Consider the following 18558-nt stretch of genomic DNA (forward strand, 5'->3'; position numbering starts at 1 on the left):
TGATTTGCTCTCACTGAGCTAAACTCGATGTACTGTGCTAAATGATAGACAAGGCCATTCATTGTAAGAGCATGTTTCCTCCTGACCTTAGCTCTTCTTGCCATTCCATCAATAGCCAGTAACACTACTAGAAGTCAAAATGTCTGCAGATTCCCATATTTGGTACCTCATGGGTTTGGACCAAAGTATAGTCATTCAATTTTCATTTATTTACTGAGCTCCTGCTATGTACTACATTGAGGGGAATATAAAGATGAATAAAGCATAGTCCCTGCCCTAGAGAAAAGTATAATCTGTTAGGAGGGATAAAATATGTACGAATAGTTATACAGGGTACGATATGATGAGAGCCATTTCAAAGGGATAAACAAACTGATCTGAGAATTCTAAAGGGGAGAGTCAATCAAGAAAGACTGCACACAGCCGGTAGCATTTGCGATGTGCCCTTCATTTATATAAGCAAAAATAGGAGAAAGGGTAATGTAAGATGGGAGGAACAATGTGAATTGAGTGCCTTTAATAAAGCTTTATATTTCTTATAGAGAAGAGCACCTTTATAGTTCTAAAAATCTCCAGTGCAAAGATGGGAGGAGGTGTGGTGGAAAGGAAGGTGGGATTGGGATTGATTCTTTGTACTTGAATTTTACTCTGTGAATTACTTTCTAGATGGAATTACTCTGATCACCAAAGATGAAGCCTCTGGAAGCTCTGTTACTGCTGAGGAAGCCAAAAAGGTATTGAGGGGTAGCTCCCTGTCTTTAGATGAATTATTGCAGTGGATATTATTTTCTTGATGCCCATTCTTTCTTTTTTGTTTTTTAAATTTTATTTATTTATTTATTTATTTATTTTTGGCTGCGTTGGGTCTTCGTTGCCATGTGCAGGCTTTCTCTAGTTGCAGCGAGCAGGGGCTACTCTTCGTTGCAGAGCACGGGCTCTAGGTGTGTGGGCTTCAGTAGCTGTGGCTCGCGGGCTCTAGAGCGCAGGCTCAGTAGTTGTGGCACATGGGCTTAGTTGCTCCACGGCATGTGGGATCTTCCCAGACCAGGGCTCAAACCCGTGTCCCCTGCATTGGTAGGCAGATTCTTAACCACTGCGCCACCAGGGAAGTCCCGATGCCCATTCTTTCTTGAAGAAGTGAAATTCTAAGGGTAACTAGATTAGTGTTTCTAGAACTCAGTACCTCTAGAGTTCCTGGTCCGTAGTATATACCACGCTTAGCCTAGACCCTGGTTAAGGCTAGGAAATCTATCCAGCCCAGTGATTCCCACCCAGGCCACCCATTAGTCACCTGGGGAGCTATTTAAAAAGAAAAAATACTGATGACAGGCACCTCTCTCTCTCCCCTGAGGTTCTGTTGGTCTGAGATGGGTTTGGGGCATGATTTTGAGTTTTTAAAGCCCCTCAGATGATTGTGATGTGCAACAAGGTAGAACAATAGCGTTATTCTAACATAAGGCATATCTAGATCTTTACAGTAGAACACCCCATGTATGCAGACCCCATGAACTTCATATTGACACAGATGGTCAATGTACTTGGTGTCTTCCTGCTTGATGTATGAGCATTGAATCTGATTTCAGTTATGAGTCAAAAACGTATAGCTATTTAGCTCAGTAGTCTTTCATTATACCTCAGATTTGTGATGAAAGTTTAATGAAATTAAATTGAATAGCTCAAATGTATATGGTTCGTAACATTCAGTGTCATTTATAGTCACTGGTTGACCCAGCCCTGCTAGTACCACACCTGGCAGCTGTCAGTTATGTGCTAAGCCTGTGCTGTTTGCTAGGCACTGTGCTCGATGATAAGACAACACCCCGCCCTCTAGAAACTCAAACAGCCGGTTACAAGGTAGTAGAAGGAAAAACTGGAGACTCAAAAATTAGCTACCAAGCTAAGGGAGAGCTTGGTCTGGGACTGGTGGGCAGTAATCTAAGGAAATGGCAGAAACAAGGCTGGAGATGTTCATCTATGGCTAAATTCAGGCCAAATTTTAAATACCTTGAATTTTCAGCTCAATAAATGCACTTGGCAAAAACCATAATATTGTTTGGCAGAGAAGTTAGAGTATACAAGAATTTTTATTAAGCACTTTGCCTGGCAAAAGCACTTTGTTAAAGAACATATATGGACCCCGCTTTCAGGAAGTAAGATCCCAGAATTTAAAAAGCATCCTCCATGTTGTCTTCTTAGATAAGCTGCCCACGGCCCTGGATCCTGGGATAGGAAGAGCCTGGGTGAACAGAGGCCAAGCCCTCTGCACTGTTAACCACAGTCCCCACGAGAGTTATGTCCAGTGAGGCATACATAGTAGATGAATATTTATGAAGTACGATTACGCAGAGGCCTTTTTTGCTTAATTTTAAACTTCATAGTAAGCATCAGTTAATGAAGGTTTCCAGATACTTGAGGTGCTCAAGTAGGAGCAGCCATTTTCAGAGGAAGGATGTAAGGAATTCTGCCTCCTCACCGCTACCAGGTTGGGATTAGAAGGCCACATGGACTGCTATATAAGAGTAAAAAACATCACTCGTCTTGTTAAATGTCTTTTGGCTAGATGGGCTGATGTTAGGGCTTAGTTAAAGTGAAGCTATCCATCCTCATGCTTCAAGGGGAAATAATTGAATTTTTAAACCTATATAAGCTCAATAAAACAATCACGTTAAAAAGGATTTTAAAAAAAAAGCATACTCCAAGATGCTGATTATTGTCTCAGAAGGGGTTCTATGGTGTCTGTACCCCCTTCTGCCACAGTCAGGACTGAGTACCTTGGGCTTCAGAGTGCCACTTAACTGGTTCTATTTCTATTTGTTATTTTATACAATGGCATGATAATCTTTCCCCCTTGAACTAGGATGCATCATTCAGGACTCTTCAGAGAGACAGAACCAATAGAATGCTTGTGTGTGTGTGTGTGTGTGTGTGTGTGTGTGTGTATGTATGTATGGGGGTGGTGGGGACTGATTTATTTTAAGGAATTGGCTCACACAATTGTTGGGGCTGGCAAATCTGAAATTCGTAGAGCAGACCAGCAAGTTGGAAATTCAGGCAGAATTTCTCTATTACAGTCCAGAGGCAGAATTCCTTCAACTGATTGGATGAGGCCTACCAACATTACCAAGGGTAACCTTCTTTACTTAAAGTCAGCTGATTGTAAATTTTAGTCGCATTTACAAAATACCTTCACAGAAACCTCTAGACTAGTGTTAGACACAGCAGCTGGTCACCACAGTGTAGCCAGGTTGACACATAAAATCACATAAGGTGAAAGCTTATCAATCAGTTTTTGCTAAACAGGTAAAATAAGTCAAGGCAAATAATTTTAGTCATTGCATTAAAAAAAAAAACAACCTATCATCCAGGTGAGAGTTGAGTACACATTACAGTTTTGGGAGGAAGAGGAAAGCACTGATCTAAAAAAGGTAGTCTTTCCTCCCAGCAGTACCTCTTAACCAAAGGTGTCACAGCTAAGTGATTCCAGAAAATTAGAAGAGAAAGAAATCTAGGAAGGGATAGTGTGCTGCTTGCAAATGTCTGGGGCTTAGTCTTTGTTGCAAATGCAGTATCATCTTTGGAATTTAAGGTCACAGAGCCTAACCATCAGGAATTTTAATGTCTGGTAATGAAGCTGCAGAGAAGAGTTTCAGTTAAGACTAGATATGGGCTGGTGTCGTTACATGATTCTAACATCAGCAGAACTGATTTCAGTTGGTTGCGGTTTAAGACAACTCTGAAAACATCACCATGTTTGAATAGGAAGAAAACATGGTAAACACAGCAGAGTGGAGCCCATTGTTGTGATTCACCCTCAGCGCACACTCTGTCGTGTCTGACTTGCAGTTATGCTTTTGTGTCTGCTTCAGTATCACATGAACCCTTCATTTTTTTTTTCAGAATGAAAACTTAATCCTTTATATTAAAAATATTTTTAAATGGCACCTGTTGATTTTTGGAGAGAAATGTGGAAGGGAAAGTGTACATACAGATGATAATGGGGAGAATTAGTGAGATTCTGGCTCAAGGAAGTTGATTCCTTGTGGTTTTAATAGGAGAGACATGCTTCAGCTTTTTCTCTTAGGTAAGTTATGGAAGTGTAATCACTTTTGGCCATACACTAAAATATTCATTTACATTTTCTTCAAAACAAGTGTTTTTATTTATTTATTTACATTTATTTATTTATTTTTTGTTTTTTGTTTTTTTGGCTGCGTTGGGTCTTCGTTGCTGCACACAGGCTTTCTCTAGTTGCGGCGAGCGGGGGCTACTCTTCATTGCGATACGTGGGCTTCTTACTGCGGTGGCTTCTCTTGTTGCGGGGCACAGGCTCTAGGCGCATGGGCTTCAGTAGTTGTGGCACGCGGGCTTAGTAGTTGTGGCTCACGGGCTCTAGAGCGCAGGCTCAGTAGTTGTGGCACACGGGCTTAGTTGCCCCGCAGCATGTGTGATCTTCCCGGACCAGGGCTCAAACCCATGTCCCCTGCCTTGGCAAGCGTATTCTTAACCACTGAGCCACCAGGGAAGTCCCAAAGCAAGTGTTAAGTTTGGCCACTTACCAAATAATCATTTAAGGAAACTTGGCTGTAATCAGAGATTGGAGAACAATCCTCATAGTCCATTAAAATTCTTTCAAGATATTTACCGTAAGTTATTTAAAGTTAGCAACTGTCACATTATTGCTATTAAATGTTGATGATTTGAAAGGAAATAATTATTCAGGATGTCCATTTTAAATGAAAATTAAATCATAACTTTACACTTGTACATCTTAAGGAGAGCTGTTTCCCTCCAGTGTATTCTAGAAATATGTGGATTTTATGATTCTTTGAGAAATATAGGTACGTCAGCCTTGCTGCAGAAATAGAAAGTTCTTTCATGACATAAGCTTAGACAGTCACTTTTCTTTTCAATAACTGATACCTCTATTTCATTTCGAAGCCTAGACATAAATATTACCCCTCTTTTTCATTCATGTTTATTGTCATTATAACCTGTGAATTCTTTCATTTAACTTTTTCTGTTTCTAGTTTTTATTGTTAGACATGCCATTTTATTGTTAGACATGCCATTTTATTGTTAGACATGCCATGTTTGATAAGGTCTTTTATTTTTTTTTTTGCTCCAGCTTTATTTTATTTATTTATATTTATTGAGTTAACACTGGTTTATAACATTATGTAAATTTCTGTGTACAACATTATATTTCGACTTCTGTGTACACTACAGCATGCTCACCACCAAATTTTAGTTTTCATTCATCCCCATACAGTTGACCCCCTCTACCCATTTCACCCTCCCCTCATGCCTTCCCTTCTGGTAACCACCACTCTATTCTCTGTATCTGTGTGTTTGTTTTTGTTTAGTTCGGTTTGTTCATTTATTTTGTTTTGTTTTTGTTTTATATTCCATATGAGTGAAATCATACACTATTTGTTTTTCCCTCTCTGACTTATTTCTCTTAGCGTAATACTCTCAAGGTCCATCATTCAAAAAGATGTATACACTTCTTTGTTCACCACAGCATTATTTACAATAACCAAGATATGGAAAAAACCTAAGTGCCCATCGATGATGAATGGATAAAGATGTGGTATACATATACAATGGAATACTCCTTAGCCATAAAAAGATGGAAATCCTGCCATTTGCGACAACATGGATGGGCCTTGTTGTGCACCCTTCCTCCGTCAGCTCATTCACAGGGCATGGCTCTGTGGCGGGTAGGAGGGGTGCCTGTTTATCCTGGCACATTCCAGGAGCATCTGGGCACGACACTCAGTGAGAGACCTGGACTTGTGAAAGGTCGAGATAAGCTGATTCTTCATTTGAAGTTTATCTTCTTTATTAAAAAAAAAGTTTCTTTTAACTTTTTCCTACTAACCTGTGTTAGGGTTAGAACAGTGGTTCTCAGCCAAGAGTGATTTTGTTCCCCAGGATACATTGCCATTGTCCAGAGATTCTGGGTGGTTACAGCAGGCGGCGTGCTACTGCCTCCTAGTGGGTGCAGGCCCCCACAACAAAGGATGCTGCTGCTGAGATGCCCTCGGCCAAAAGAATTTAAACAAGTCAGAGCCTTCACTAAGGCAGAGGATACTGGCTTAAGTTGTGTAGAATTTTATTCAGCTGGAATAAATCCTAATGATCTCCTAGCTGAGTTTTTATTTCTTAAAACTGAAAGCTTAACAAGGAAGCCTGATAGATAAAACAGAGAAAGGTGATGCTTCTCACTTGATGGGCAGTGGGAGTGGCAAATTGGGGTTACCCATGCCCACGGGACTTGGAAGAACCCTCAGGACCTCAAGGAACAGAACCTGAAAAATACTGATCTAGTCCAAACTCCTTATTTTATATATGAAGAAACTTAGGGCTGAGACGTAAAATGATGTGTCTGAGATCTCATAGTAAGTCACTGGCCAGGAATCCAGTTATTGGACTGACCCCCAGTCCTCCATTCTTTTTACTCCATATTAAGAGCACAGAGGGGAAAGAGGATTTCTTCCCATGGCTTTGGAATATTGTTTCTCACGGGATTCCAGGATGCTGAGCTATGTCTAAACAATCATTTGATACAAAATCTATGGGGGAGAAAGCATCATTTTAGCACTTGTTTTCCTTATAGCTGCCTAATCTAGCCTTCTTTTTTGTTGTTGACATTTATTTTTTCCATCATAGCATCACAGATGCTCAAAGCTTAGTGATCTGGTCATTTTCTAGATGCAATCTAGAGATGTGAAGTTGACTTTCTCAGTGTCTCACAACAAGTTCATGGCTAGCTGAATTGCCTAGAGCCCAGACCCTGGACTCCTACTATAGTCATCTCCATGCCTCCGCCTTAGAATGCCACCAGCCGCATGTACATAAAGAAAAGAGGCTCATGCTCCCTCTTTCAAAAGAGATCTCCAAAACCTTGTGAAGGATTATAAGATAAAATTTAAGAATCATTTCTTGGGAACAATTTTCTCTAACTGCTGGCCGCTGTTGGACCCCATGACCTTTTTCTTTGCTCTTTTCCACTTTCCTTTTCTGCCTTAAATCTCTAGTGTAATTGTTCTGTATGTTAGTATGAGAAAAGCGATAATTAAAATATCACAGTGTTACCTTATATTTGTTTAGAGCTTGATACTTTTAAGATACAATTTAAAATTTTTTTTGAGGTGGAACATACAGTAAATGCACAAATCTTAAATGTGTACACTGATAAATCCTTACATGCTCATATATCTGAGTACCCACCACCCAGATCAAAATAAAGAGCATTTCCAACACCTCAGAAGGCTCCCTGATGACATCTGTCACTTGAGAGTCATTTTGCCTGTCTTAACCTTCACATAATTGGAATGATGCCTTTTATGATTCATCCATGATGTTAAAATTGTTCATTCTTTATTATAGCTAGGTAGTATTCACTTTTATGGCTGTACCACAATTTATTCATCCATTCTCCTAATGATGGACATTTGATTGTTTCCAAACTTTGGGAATTGTGAATAAAAATGCTGTGGGTATTCTTATACCTAATACCTTATACCTACCTAATTTGGTAGACATGTATTGGGTGTATTCCTAGGAATTGGAACATAAAATCTACAGTACCACAAAGCATTTTTGTATACTTTATTTTACCTGAGAAACAATACAACCCCATGAAATAGATAGGGTCAGTAGTAGTACTCCCATCTTATTTTTGAGGAAGACTAGTTATAGAGAGGCCAGGTGGCTTGCCCAGGGTTACTGAGGAACAGGCAGTGCTTAGGTTATGGTTCTTTCCTCCACACTAGTTTGCAGGATTTCTCTGCTGCACTATATTGCCTTTATAGCATGAAAGTAGCATTAATGAAACCTAAGTGTGTGTTGTTTTAGACAAAATACATGCAAGCAGATTTTCATTCTTCCTGATGCTTTTGTGTATCTGGATTATGGGTGATTCTTTGGAATCACCTGATGGTGTTGGAATAAGCCCGGTGGAGGCCATGTGTTTTCGATTTGGGGATTGGTAAGGGTCTGAGGACAAGCTGATTTTTAGTTTTTAGTCTTATGGAGGAATAGGACTGGAAGCTTCTATATAGAGGTTATTGATGCAGTTTCTCTGCTTGTGGCCAGGATTGTATTTCGGTGTATCTGAGAAGTAGTAGTTTATCCATTTCATAAAGATCTCCAAGTAAGGAGGTTCTTTCTTGGTAACCCCAAGTAAATGATGGTGGTTTGAGGATGGAGGACTGTGTCACACAACTGTTCTTTCTGTTTATTCTCTGCTTTTTCAGCATACTGCAGAGAGAAAGAACATAAGAAAAGTCAAGAGTTGACTTGTGCCCCTTTCGGCTGCATTCAGAGAACCTGTTGCTTTTATTGAGAAAACAGGCCAGTCCTTATCTCTAGCTTCCCTGTCACTGCACAGCCTGGAAATTACTTGTAGTTAAAAACTCTGATGGTAAGGAGTGATATGTGTAAGAGATCAGCCTCACCTGGGGCTTTGGGGAGGATAATGGATGGCAGCCCAGCTTTTAGCTGTAATTTGCTTGAGCAGAAATGCGAAGCAGATCTGTCAGGAAATCAGTTGCAGATGTTTAGCACTTGATGGAAATGGAAGTTTGTTTGCTGCCGTGCCTGTCTTCCTAGGAGCTTGGCCTCATCTCAGAGATATGCCATTTGTGTTTAATTGTATATACCATGCTCATACCGTGCAGACAGTCCTATCTTCATTTATCCTGTAATTGCAGTGTGAAAGGGGCTTTTGCAGGTGAGGAGGGAATGGGAATTAGAGCTTTTTTTTTTTTTTTTTTTTTTTTTATTTATTTATTTTTGGCTGTGTTGGGTCTTCGTTTCTGTGCGAGGGCTTTCTTTAGTTGTGGCGAGCGGGGGCCACTCTTCATCGCAGTGCGCGGGCCTCTCACTGTCGCGGCCTCTCTTGTTGCGGAGCACAGGCTCCAGACGCGCAGGCTCAGTAGTTGTGGCTCACGGGCCCAGTTGCTCCGCGGCATGTGGGATCTTCCCAGACCAGGGCTCGAACCCGTGTCCCCTGCATTGGCAGGCAGATTCTCAACCACTGCGCCACCAGGGAAGCCCGGAATTAGAGCTTTTAGAGGCTGTGTGCCAAAAAACATTAGGAATTTTCTAGATTCATCAATAAATACCTACCATGTATCAGGTTTCTAAGGGATGATAAAAGATATAGTGGACTACAGAAACACTGAGACCATGGAGCTTGTGTTTGAAGGTGCCAGTCGTCTGTAGCCCCCCAGAGGCGTATGGTAAGACACAGCTCTACCTTTTATTCACTTCTCACCAGCTGGATCAGTCTTTGTCCTTTGCGCTGGTATTCTTGCTGCAGGGAAAACCATGTGGAGGTTAATGATCGTGAGTAGGAGAGGAGAGGAACAAAATTAAAATTTCATTTTTAATATTGATAATAGCTAGAATAATAAGTAAAGATTAATTTGGGAATCTAAGAGCAGGGTTTAAGCTTTAGATGTAAACCATATGCAAATACAGTATGAATTTCTTATTCATGTATCTCTATGTGGCCCTCAGACATCTTTATTAAAAATCAACCAGAACAAATAGAATTAATGATACGGGTGCTGCGTTACAGTTCTGTTCCAGGCTGTGCGCCCACTGCTAGCATTTTCTGTCCCCTAAACCGTAGGTGCCCAGCGCTGAACACAGCCCAGTTCAGGGTCAGCAGAGGGCTGTGGAAAGATTTATAAATGTCCTTAGAAGAAGATAAATTCCTTAATCTCTCTATCAAAAGTGAAGTTAGTGAATGATGAGATGGTTTTGACTGAGGAGGAAAAAGTCCAGGAGGGATGTTGAGTCAAAAACAAACTGTCAGGGACTTCCCTGGTGGTGCAGTGGTTAAGAATCCGCCTGCCAACGCAGGGGACATGGGTTCGAGCCCTGGGCCAGGAAGATCCCACATGCCACGGAGCAACTAAGCCCGTGAGCCACAACTACTGAGCCTGCGCTCTAGAGCCCGCGAGCCACAACTGCTGAAGCCCACGCACCTAGAGCCTGTGCTCCGCAACAAAAGAAGCCAGCGCAATGAGAAGCCCGCGCACCGCAACGAAGGCCCAACACAGCCAAAAATAAATAAATTAATTTAAAAAAAAAGAAAAAACCTGTCATGGCCATGTCCAAGGTGCTAACAAGGCCTATTTATAGATCTTAGGTTTCCGAGGCATCCATTATGTCATTGTACCATAGAAATCACAGGGCTGTATAGGGAAAGCAGTTCTTGCCATGCTTTCATGTCGAGAAAGTGAGGAAAGTGCGTATGAGTACACCTTTCCCTCTTGGGTGGAGCTACTACAGGAGCAAGTGGGCCGAAAGGCTCGCTCACCGCCTGCAGGCTCCATGCACACTGACCCTGAGGGATGCTTGCCAGCAGAGGCGTGCCTCACCTCCCACCTCCCCTTTTAAAAACACTCACTCCTGCAGCCTTGTCTCTGCCACCATGTTATGTACTTATGCTACAAGAAGATCAACTCTGGTGTGAGAATGGATAAGTGGTTCATAGAAACTAGCTCTTAGATGCAGTTACCACACACCTTAAAGGATAAGAGGCCCCACTGCTATCTCTTGGAGGGACAGGAGGGAGGGCAGGCATGTTCAGATAGTCTTCAAGGGCACTCACTACCCTTTTAAAATCTGAGTTGCATTCCTAGATTCTTGCAAACTTCAATTCAGGGCCCTTGCTTTTCTACGTATCTGCCTTTTAGAAGTTCCAAGTCTAGAACACTGATGCTAAGCAGAAGTGTACACTAGAAGTTTTCTCATCCACCTTCCTGTTTTCAAACAATTTCTAACAGAAATTTAAAGATTGCCAGACAAAGAATTGAACAGTCTCCCAGGCTCACCCATTTTTGTGTTTCACATCTCTAAAAGAAGTCCTTCCTTTTACCTTTTTTGTCCTCAGTGGAATTGAGGAATAGATGGTTATAATCTTTAAGTCCAGACACTTGATTCTTAATGGTCTCTTCAAAAGAGGCAGAGACATACTGGTTTGGGGTGTTTGGTTCTTTTCTGAACCCTCATGAGCCCACATACCCCCTGTGGAAGCAGAAATGGGAATGTCTGCTGTCCTCAGTGCCTGATGTAGGGCCCTCCACATGCTCACTGCCTTGGCGAGCCGTGTCGTTTCCTCCCTCTTGTCAAGAACTTTCTCTGTGACTAGTTAGTGGACTATTCAACCTCAAAATTGGTCCTCTCATCCAGAGCCAAATGAAGGAGCGTACGTCAAGATGATGTTTCTTTTGGGCCATTTGCATGCGTTCCTCCATTAAAGGAGGCAAAAGCATCCTTTTGGTATTGTGCCTGACTTCTATTCACAGTTTCTGGCCCCCAAAGAAAATCCAGATGAAGACACAGCAGCTGTATGTGAGGAAGGTGGTGACGTGGATGATTTGGTAAGTACTTTTAATATATAGCAGGTGTTCTAACGCTTGATCAATTTACATTCCCACCAACAGTGCAGGAGGGTTCCCTTTTCACCACACCCTTTCCAGCATTTATTGTTTCTAGATTTTTTGATAATAGCCATTCTGATGGGCGTGAGGTGATACCTCACTGTAGTTTTGATTTGCATTTCTTTAATAATTAATGATGTTGAACATCTTTTCATGCGCCTCTTGGCCATCTGTATGTCTTCCTTGGTGAAATGTCTATTTAGGTCTTCCACCCATTTTTTTAATTGGATTGTTTGTTTTTTTGTTATTGAGCTCCATGAGCTGTTTGTATACTTCGTAGATTAATCCTTTGTCTGTTGTTTCACTTGCAAATATTTTCTCCTATTCTGAGGGTTGTCTTTTTGTCTTGTTTATGGTTTCCTTTGCTGTGCAAAAGCTTTTAAGTTTGATTAAGTCCCATTTGTTTGTTTTTGTTTTTATTTCCGTTACTGTAGGAGGTGGGTCAAAAAGGATCTTGCTGTGGTTTATGTCAAAGAGTGTTTTTCCTATGTTTCCCTTTAAGAGTTTTATAGTGTCTGGTCTTACATTAAGGTCTTTAATCCATTTAGAGTTTATTTTTGTGTATGGTGTTAGGGAGTGTTCTAATTTCATTTTTTTACATGTAGCTGTCCAGTTTTCCCAGCACCACTTATTGAAGAGGCTGTCTTTTCTCCGTTGTATGTTCTTGCCTCCTTTGTTGTAAATTAGGTGACCATATGTGCATGGGTTTATCTCTGGGCTTTCTACCCTGTACCATTGATCTATATTTCTGTTTTTGTGCCAGTACCATACTCTCTTGATTACTGTAAGTTTGTGGTATAGTTTGAAGTCGGGGAGCCTGATTCCTCCAACTCCGTTTTTCTTTCTCAAGATTGCTTTGGCTATTCGGGGTCTTTTGTGTTTCCATACGAATTGTAAAATTTTTTGTTCTAATTCTGTGAAGAATGCCATTAGTAGTTTGATAGAGATTGCATTGAATCTGTAGAGTGCTTTGGGTAGTATAGTCATTTTCACAATATTGATTCTTCCAATCCAAGAACATGGCATATTTCTCCGTCTGTTTATGTCATCTTTGATTTCTTTCATCAGTGTTTTATAGTTTTCTGAATACAAGTGTTTTAGGCAGGTTTATTCCTAGGTATTTTATTCTTTTTGTTGTGATGGTAAATGGGATTGTTTCCTTAATTTCTCTTTCTGATTTTTCGTTGTTGGTGTATAGGAATGCCAGAGATTTCTGTGCATTAATTTTGTATCCTGCAACCTTACCAAATTCATTGATTAGTTCTAGTAGTTTTCTGGTGGCATCTTTAGGATTTTCTATGTATAGTATCATGTCATCTGCAAACAGTGACAGCATTACTTCTTCTTTTCCAATTTGTATTCCTTTTTTTTCTTTTTCTTCTCTGATTGCCATGGCTAGGACTTTCAAAACTATATTGAGTAAGAGTGGCGAGAGTGGACATCCCTGTCTTGTACCTGTTCTTAGTGGAAACGCTTTCAGTTTTTCACCATTGAGTATGATGCTTGCTGTGGGTTTGTCATATATGGCCTTTATTATGTTGAGGTAGTTTCCCTCTATGCCTATTTTCTGGCGAGTTTTTATCATAAATGGGTGTTGAATTTGTCAAAAGCTTTTTCTGCATCTATTGAGATCATCATATGGTTTTTATTCCTTAATTTGTTAATATGGTGTATCACATTGATTTGCGTATATTGAAGAATCCTTGCATCCCTGGGATAAATCCCACTTGGTCATGGTGTATGATCCTTTTAATATGTTGTTGAATTCTGTTTGCTAGTATTTTGTTCAGGATTTTTGCATCTATGTTCATCAGTGATATTGGTCTATAATTTTCTTTTTTTGTGATATCTTTATCTGGTGTTGGTATCAGGGTGATGGTGGCTTCGTGGAATGAATTTGGGAGTGTTTCTCCCTCTGCAATTTTTTTGAAGAGTTTGAGAAGGATCGATGTTAGCTCTTCTCTAAATATTTCATAGAATTTGCCTGTGAAGCCATCTGGTCCTGGACTTTTGTTTGTTGGAAGATTTTTAATTATGGTTTCAATTTCATTACTTGGGATAGGTCTGTTTATATTTTCTAATTCGTCCTGGTTCAGTCTTGGAAAATTGTACCTTTCCAAGGATTTGTCCATTTCTTCATGGTTGTCCATTTTATTGGCATATAGCTGTTTGTAGTAGTCTCTTATAATCCTTTGTATTTCTGCAGTGTCAGTTGTGATTTCTCCTTTTTCATTTCTAATTTTATTGATTTATGTCCTCTCCCTTTTTTTCTTGATGAATCTGCCTAAGGGTTTATCAATTTTGTTTATCTTCTCAAAGAACCAGCTTTTAGTTTTATTGATCTTTGCTATTGTTTTCTTCATTTCTGTTTCATTTATTTCTGCTCTGATTTTTATGATTTCTTTCCTTCTACTGACTTAGGGTTTTCTTTGCTCTTCTTTCTCTAGTTGTTTTAAGTGTAGGGTTAGATTGTTTATTTGAGATTTTTCTTATTTCTTGAGGTGAGATTGAATTGTTATAAACTTCCCTCTTAGAACTGCTTTTGCTGTGCCCCATAGGTTTTGGGTCGTCGTGTTTTCATTGTCATTTGTTTCTATGTATTTTTTAATTTCTTCTTTGATTTCTTCAGTGATCTCTTGGTTATTTAGTAGTGCACTGTTTAGCCTCCATGTATTTGTGTTTTTTACAGTTTTTTTCCTGTAATTGATTTCCAGTCTCATAGCGTTGTGTTCAGAGAAGAAGCCTGATACAATTTCATTTTTCTTAAATTTTCCAAGGCTTGATTTGTGACCCAAGATGTGATCTATCCTGGAGAATGTTCCGTGTGCACTCAAGAAGAAAGTGTATTCTGTCACTTTCAGGTGGAATGTTCTATAAATATCAGTTAAATCTGTCTGGTCTGTTGTGTCATTTAAAGCTTGTGTTTCCTTATTTATTTTCTGTTTGGATAATCTGTCCATTGATGTAAGTGGCGTGTTAAAGTCCCCTACTATGATTGTGTTACTGTCGATTTCTCCTTTCATGGTTGTTAGCATTTGCCTATATACTGAGGTGCTCCTATGTTGGGTGCATAAACATTTATAATTGTTATATCTTCTTCTTGGATTGATCCTTTGATCATTATGTAGTGTCCTTCCTTATCTCTTGTAACAGTCTTTTTTTTTTTTAATTAATTAATTAATTAATTTATTTATTTTATTTTTTGGCTGTGTTGCATCTTCGTTTCTGTGCGAGGGCTTTCTCTAGTTGCGGCAAGCGGGGGCCACTCTTCATCGCGGTGCACGGGCCCCTCACCATCGCGGCCTCTCTTGTTGCAGAGCACAGGCTCCAGACGTGCATTCTCAGCAGCTGTGGCTCACGAGCCCAGCTGCTCCGCGGCACGTGGGATCCCCCCAGACCAGGGCTCGAACCTGTGTCCCCTGCATTGGCAGGCAGATTCTCAACCACTGCACCACCAGGGAAGCCCGAGTCTTTATTTTAAAGTCTATTTTATCGGATATGAGTATTTCTACTCCAGCTTTCTTTTGATTTCCATTTGCATGGAATATCTTTTTCCATCCCTTCACCTTCAGTCTGCATGTGTCCCTAGGTCTGAGGTGGGCCTCCTGTAGACAGCATATATGTGGGTCTTTTTTTTGTATCCATTCAGCCAGTCTGTGTCTTTTGGTTAGGGCATTTAATCCATTTACATTCAAGGTTATTATCAATATGTATGTTCCTATTACCATTTTCTTAATTGTTTTGGGTTTGTTTTTGTGGGTCTTTTTCTTTTCTTGTGTTTCCTGCCTAGATAAGTTTCTTTAGCATTTGTTGTAAAGCTGGTTTGGTGGTGCTGAATTCTCTTAGCTTTTGCTTGTCTGAAAAGCTTTTGATTTCTCCATCGAATCTGAAGGAGATCCTTGCTGGGTAGAGTAATCTGGGTTGTAGGTTTTTCTCTTTCATCACTTTAAGTATATCCTACCACTCCCTTCTGGCCTGCAGAGTTTCTGCTGAAAAATCAGCTGGTAACCTTATGGGAATTCCTTTGTATGTTATTTTTTGTTTTTCCCTTGCTGCTTTTAATATTTTTTCTTTGAATTTAATTTTTGTTAGTTTGATTAATATGTGTCTTGGTGTGTTTTTTCTAGGGTTTATCCTATATGGGACTCTCTGTTCTTCCTGAACTTGGGTGACTGTTTCCTTTCCCATTAGGGAAGTTTTCAGCTATAATCTCTTCAAATATTTTCTCAGACCCTTTCTTTTTCTTTTCTTCTTCTGGGACCCCTATAATTCGAATGTTGGTGCGTTTAGTGATGTCCCAGAGGTCTCTGAGATTGTCTTCAATTCTTTTTCATTCTTTTTTCTTTATTCTGCTCCTCGGCAGTTATTTCCACCATTTTGTTTTCCAGCTCACATATTTGTGTTTTAATTTCTAACACACCAGCAGCTCTCTACACTATTATTTATTGCCATTATACTTGTAATCAGGTAAGTAATTTCATAATGGATGTTCCTGTGCTCTATGGTTTTTTAAGTTTATTGTTCATTCAGTTTAATCCTCTCATTGAAGGACTAAAAAAGAGCTGGGAAGGCTATTCCTTTAGCAGCAAAATGTTATAATTTACTGAAATTGCTCTCAACCAAAATAAGCAATACAGTGTGCGATTTGTGTGGGTTGACAAATAAAAACAGCTTTTAAAAAGCCTAATTCTTAAATGTTCTCACTTAACTTTATGTAAACAAAATAGGCTGATAGGTATTTGGGGATTTCTGGACCTTATCACACCATGTCTGGATGCCTGGGAGGCTGTGTAGGGTATTGGCTTTTGTATCCATCTTTCATGTGTGGAAACTTCCTGCCTTTAAGCCTCACATGACAGCAGTCCAGTAAAAACTTCCAGCCGTTTTGTGGAGAAGTTCTTAGGATTGAAATGAAGAGATACTTCGAATTTAACTCCTAAAATAGTTAGCAATGAGTAAGTGTGCAAGTCCGTGCATGCCACCAGTGAAGAGAACCATTGTCACTATGGTTCTCTCCCCAGAGAAGCAGTGTTCTGGAGTTGGCCTGCTTCCTTTCTAAATTTGTTGTTCCTGTTTACAGCTGGACTTGATATAGTTCATGGATGTGTGGGGAATCTGCAGGAGTTGCTATCACTGTGGTGCTGAGAGTTCTATACAGAACAACCTGGAGGAGGTCATTCAAGTAGAACCGGAAGCTCTGGAGGTGGTCCCTGCAGATTATACAGAAGTGAATCACCTAATTCCCTGTGGAATGAATACAAACATATATAAGGGATAATTTAGACCCCATACAGGTTAATAAAGAGTCATTATTTTCTGATCGGTGTATTATTTCTTTTGTGGTCTTATTGATCTCAATGTATTATGCACGTGCTTTGAAGTTACTGGAAAATGGATTTCATCCCGACCTGGTATATTGTTGAGGATTGCAGGCCTCATGAAATTATCTCATCTAGAATGATGGCATGGTCACTGGTGAGTTTCTCAATACTCCCCATGAAATTATCTCATCTAGAATGATGGCATGGTCATTGGTGAGTTTCTCAATACTCCCCATGAAATTATCTCATCTAGAATGATGGCATGGTCACTGGTGAGTTTCTCAATACTCCCCATGAAGTTATCTCATCTAGAATGATGGCATGGTCACTGGTGAGTTTCTCAATACTCCCCATGAAGTTATCTCATCTAGAATGATGGCATGGTCACTGGTGAATTTCTCAATACTCCCCATGAAGTCTAGTCCACTGTCTGATCCTCTAACAGCATCACAGCTTATTCTGATCAAATGGTGGCATTAGTTTCTTACCAACAGAAAGCTGGCTTTGGAAAATCATGGCCAACTTTTTTTTTTTTTTTTTTAAGAATTTTAGTCATCACATTACTTTGGCTGTACAACAGGGTGGGAGGGGGAGCACCATTTCCCTGTGTACCCATTTTAAGCAGAGTTATGATGATGTGCTCATGGAGAAAAGATGCTATTTTGGCCCAGCCTCTGACATATCAGTGAACCCTAAAACAAAAACAAGCAAACAAAAACACAATAACTGAGAGATTCATCACCAGTTGTTAGGATTCTATCATTTCATTACACTCTACTTGCAGGTCTCAGAAAGTTTGGTTGTGTTAAAACACTTCTTCCTTAATTTCCCCATCTTTCCCAGCTCTACCCAAGTCTCCTTTCCTATCTCTCTGGATGATGTTTCCTTTCCTATAATAAGAAAATAAGAAACCCTTATTTTTTTTCCTATCCTCATTTCTGCCCCAAATTCTAACTTCTTCTTCCTTGGTGTCACAAACTTCATGGTACCCAGTCTCCCATATCCTCAGCAGCCCCATAAATAGTCATTGATTCACTTTATTTTGCAAACATTAATATTAAAGGCATCAATGATTCATTCCTCCTGTGGACTGCTGCTCATTACTAATTGCAAAAGAATTCTTCAGTATTGTGCTGAGAATTAAAAACCCTCTGTGCTTTGATTGAAAATGGAACTCCATGAAGAGAGAGGGGAGTTGTTTACTCTGGGCCTTTAGGACGTCCCATTATACTATGTATACTTCAATCAATCTTGACATACAGTTTGCCCATTTAAAGCAACCCCAATGAAGGATATCATATCTTACTGTCCAGTTGGATAGTTGAGGCCCAGGGGAGCTTTGTGACTTGGACAAAACGGAGACATTTGTCAGAATCAAGAGGGCAAACTTTGTTCTCTAAATTCTTCATTATTCACCTCAGATCCTCCTGGCAGTATGAATCAGTTCAATGAGTGTGGCCTCATAGGCATCCCTTGTCTTCGACAGTTTGGGGAATTCTTTCTTGGAAACATCAGTCCTTCTGTCAAACCAGGAAAAGTTTGCATCAGGTTAGTCCTTTGTGATACTTTCTGATTTCTGTTATAACACAGTGGGATTATTTGTGCTTCCCCTAACTCCACTTTTACCTATATTATCTTAATACCCAAAAGAAGAAGCAAGTTTAACAGGCTAGGGAGAGAAAGGACTAAATTAGCCATGTAATTTCTGAATCTGTTTCATGTAGGCAGAGTATCCGTGCTGTGTGGACTTGTTCAGAACATACTGTTTTGAGTAG

At 40.0% G+C, this 18558-nt stretch overlaps 1 protein-coding gene across 1 annotated transcript in view; it reads left to right on the plus strand.

Moving 5' to 3' along the window:
• The window catches only part of XRCC5 (X-ray repair cross complementing 5), a 103598-nt gene extending 86816 nt beyond the window's left edge, over positions 1-16782 (plus strand). The window contains exons 19-21 of the mRNA XM_061204819.1: positions 667-734; positions 11328-11402; positions 16543-16782. Of these exons, the coding sequence (XP_061060802.1) occupies positions 667-734; positions 11328-11402; positions 16543-16557 (158 nt within the window). The 3' untranslated portion in view covers positions 16558-16782. The remainder of the gene's footprint in view (positions 1-666; positions 735-11327; positions 11403-16542) is intronic.
• The last annotated feature ends 1776 nt before the right edge of the window (positions 16783-18558 follow it).

The sequence above is a fragment of the Eubalaena glacialis genome, chromosome 1, assembly GCF_028564815.1.
Source record: "Eubalaena glacialis isolate mEubGla1 chromosome 1, mEubGla1.1.hap2.+ XY, whole genome shotgun sequence".
NCBI classification, from domain to species: domain Eukaryota; kingdom Metazoa; phylum Chordata; class Mammalia; order Artiodactyla; family Balaenidae; genus Eubalaena; species Eubalaena glacialis.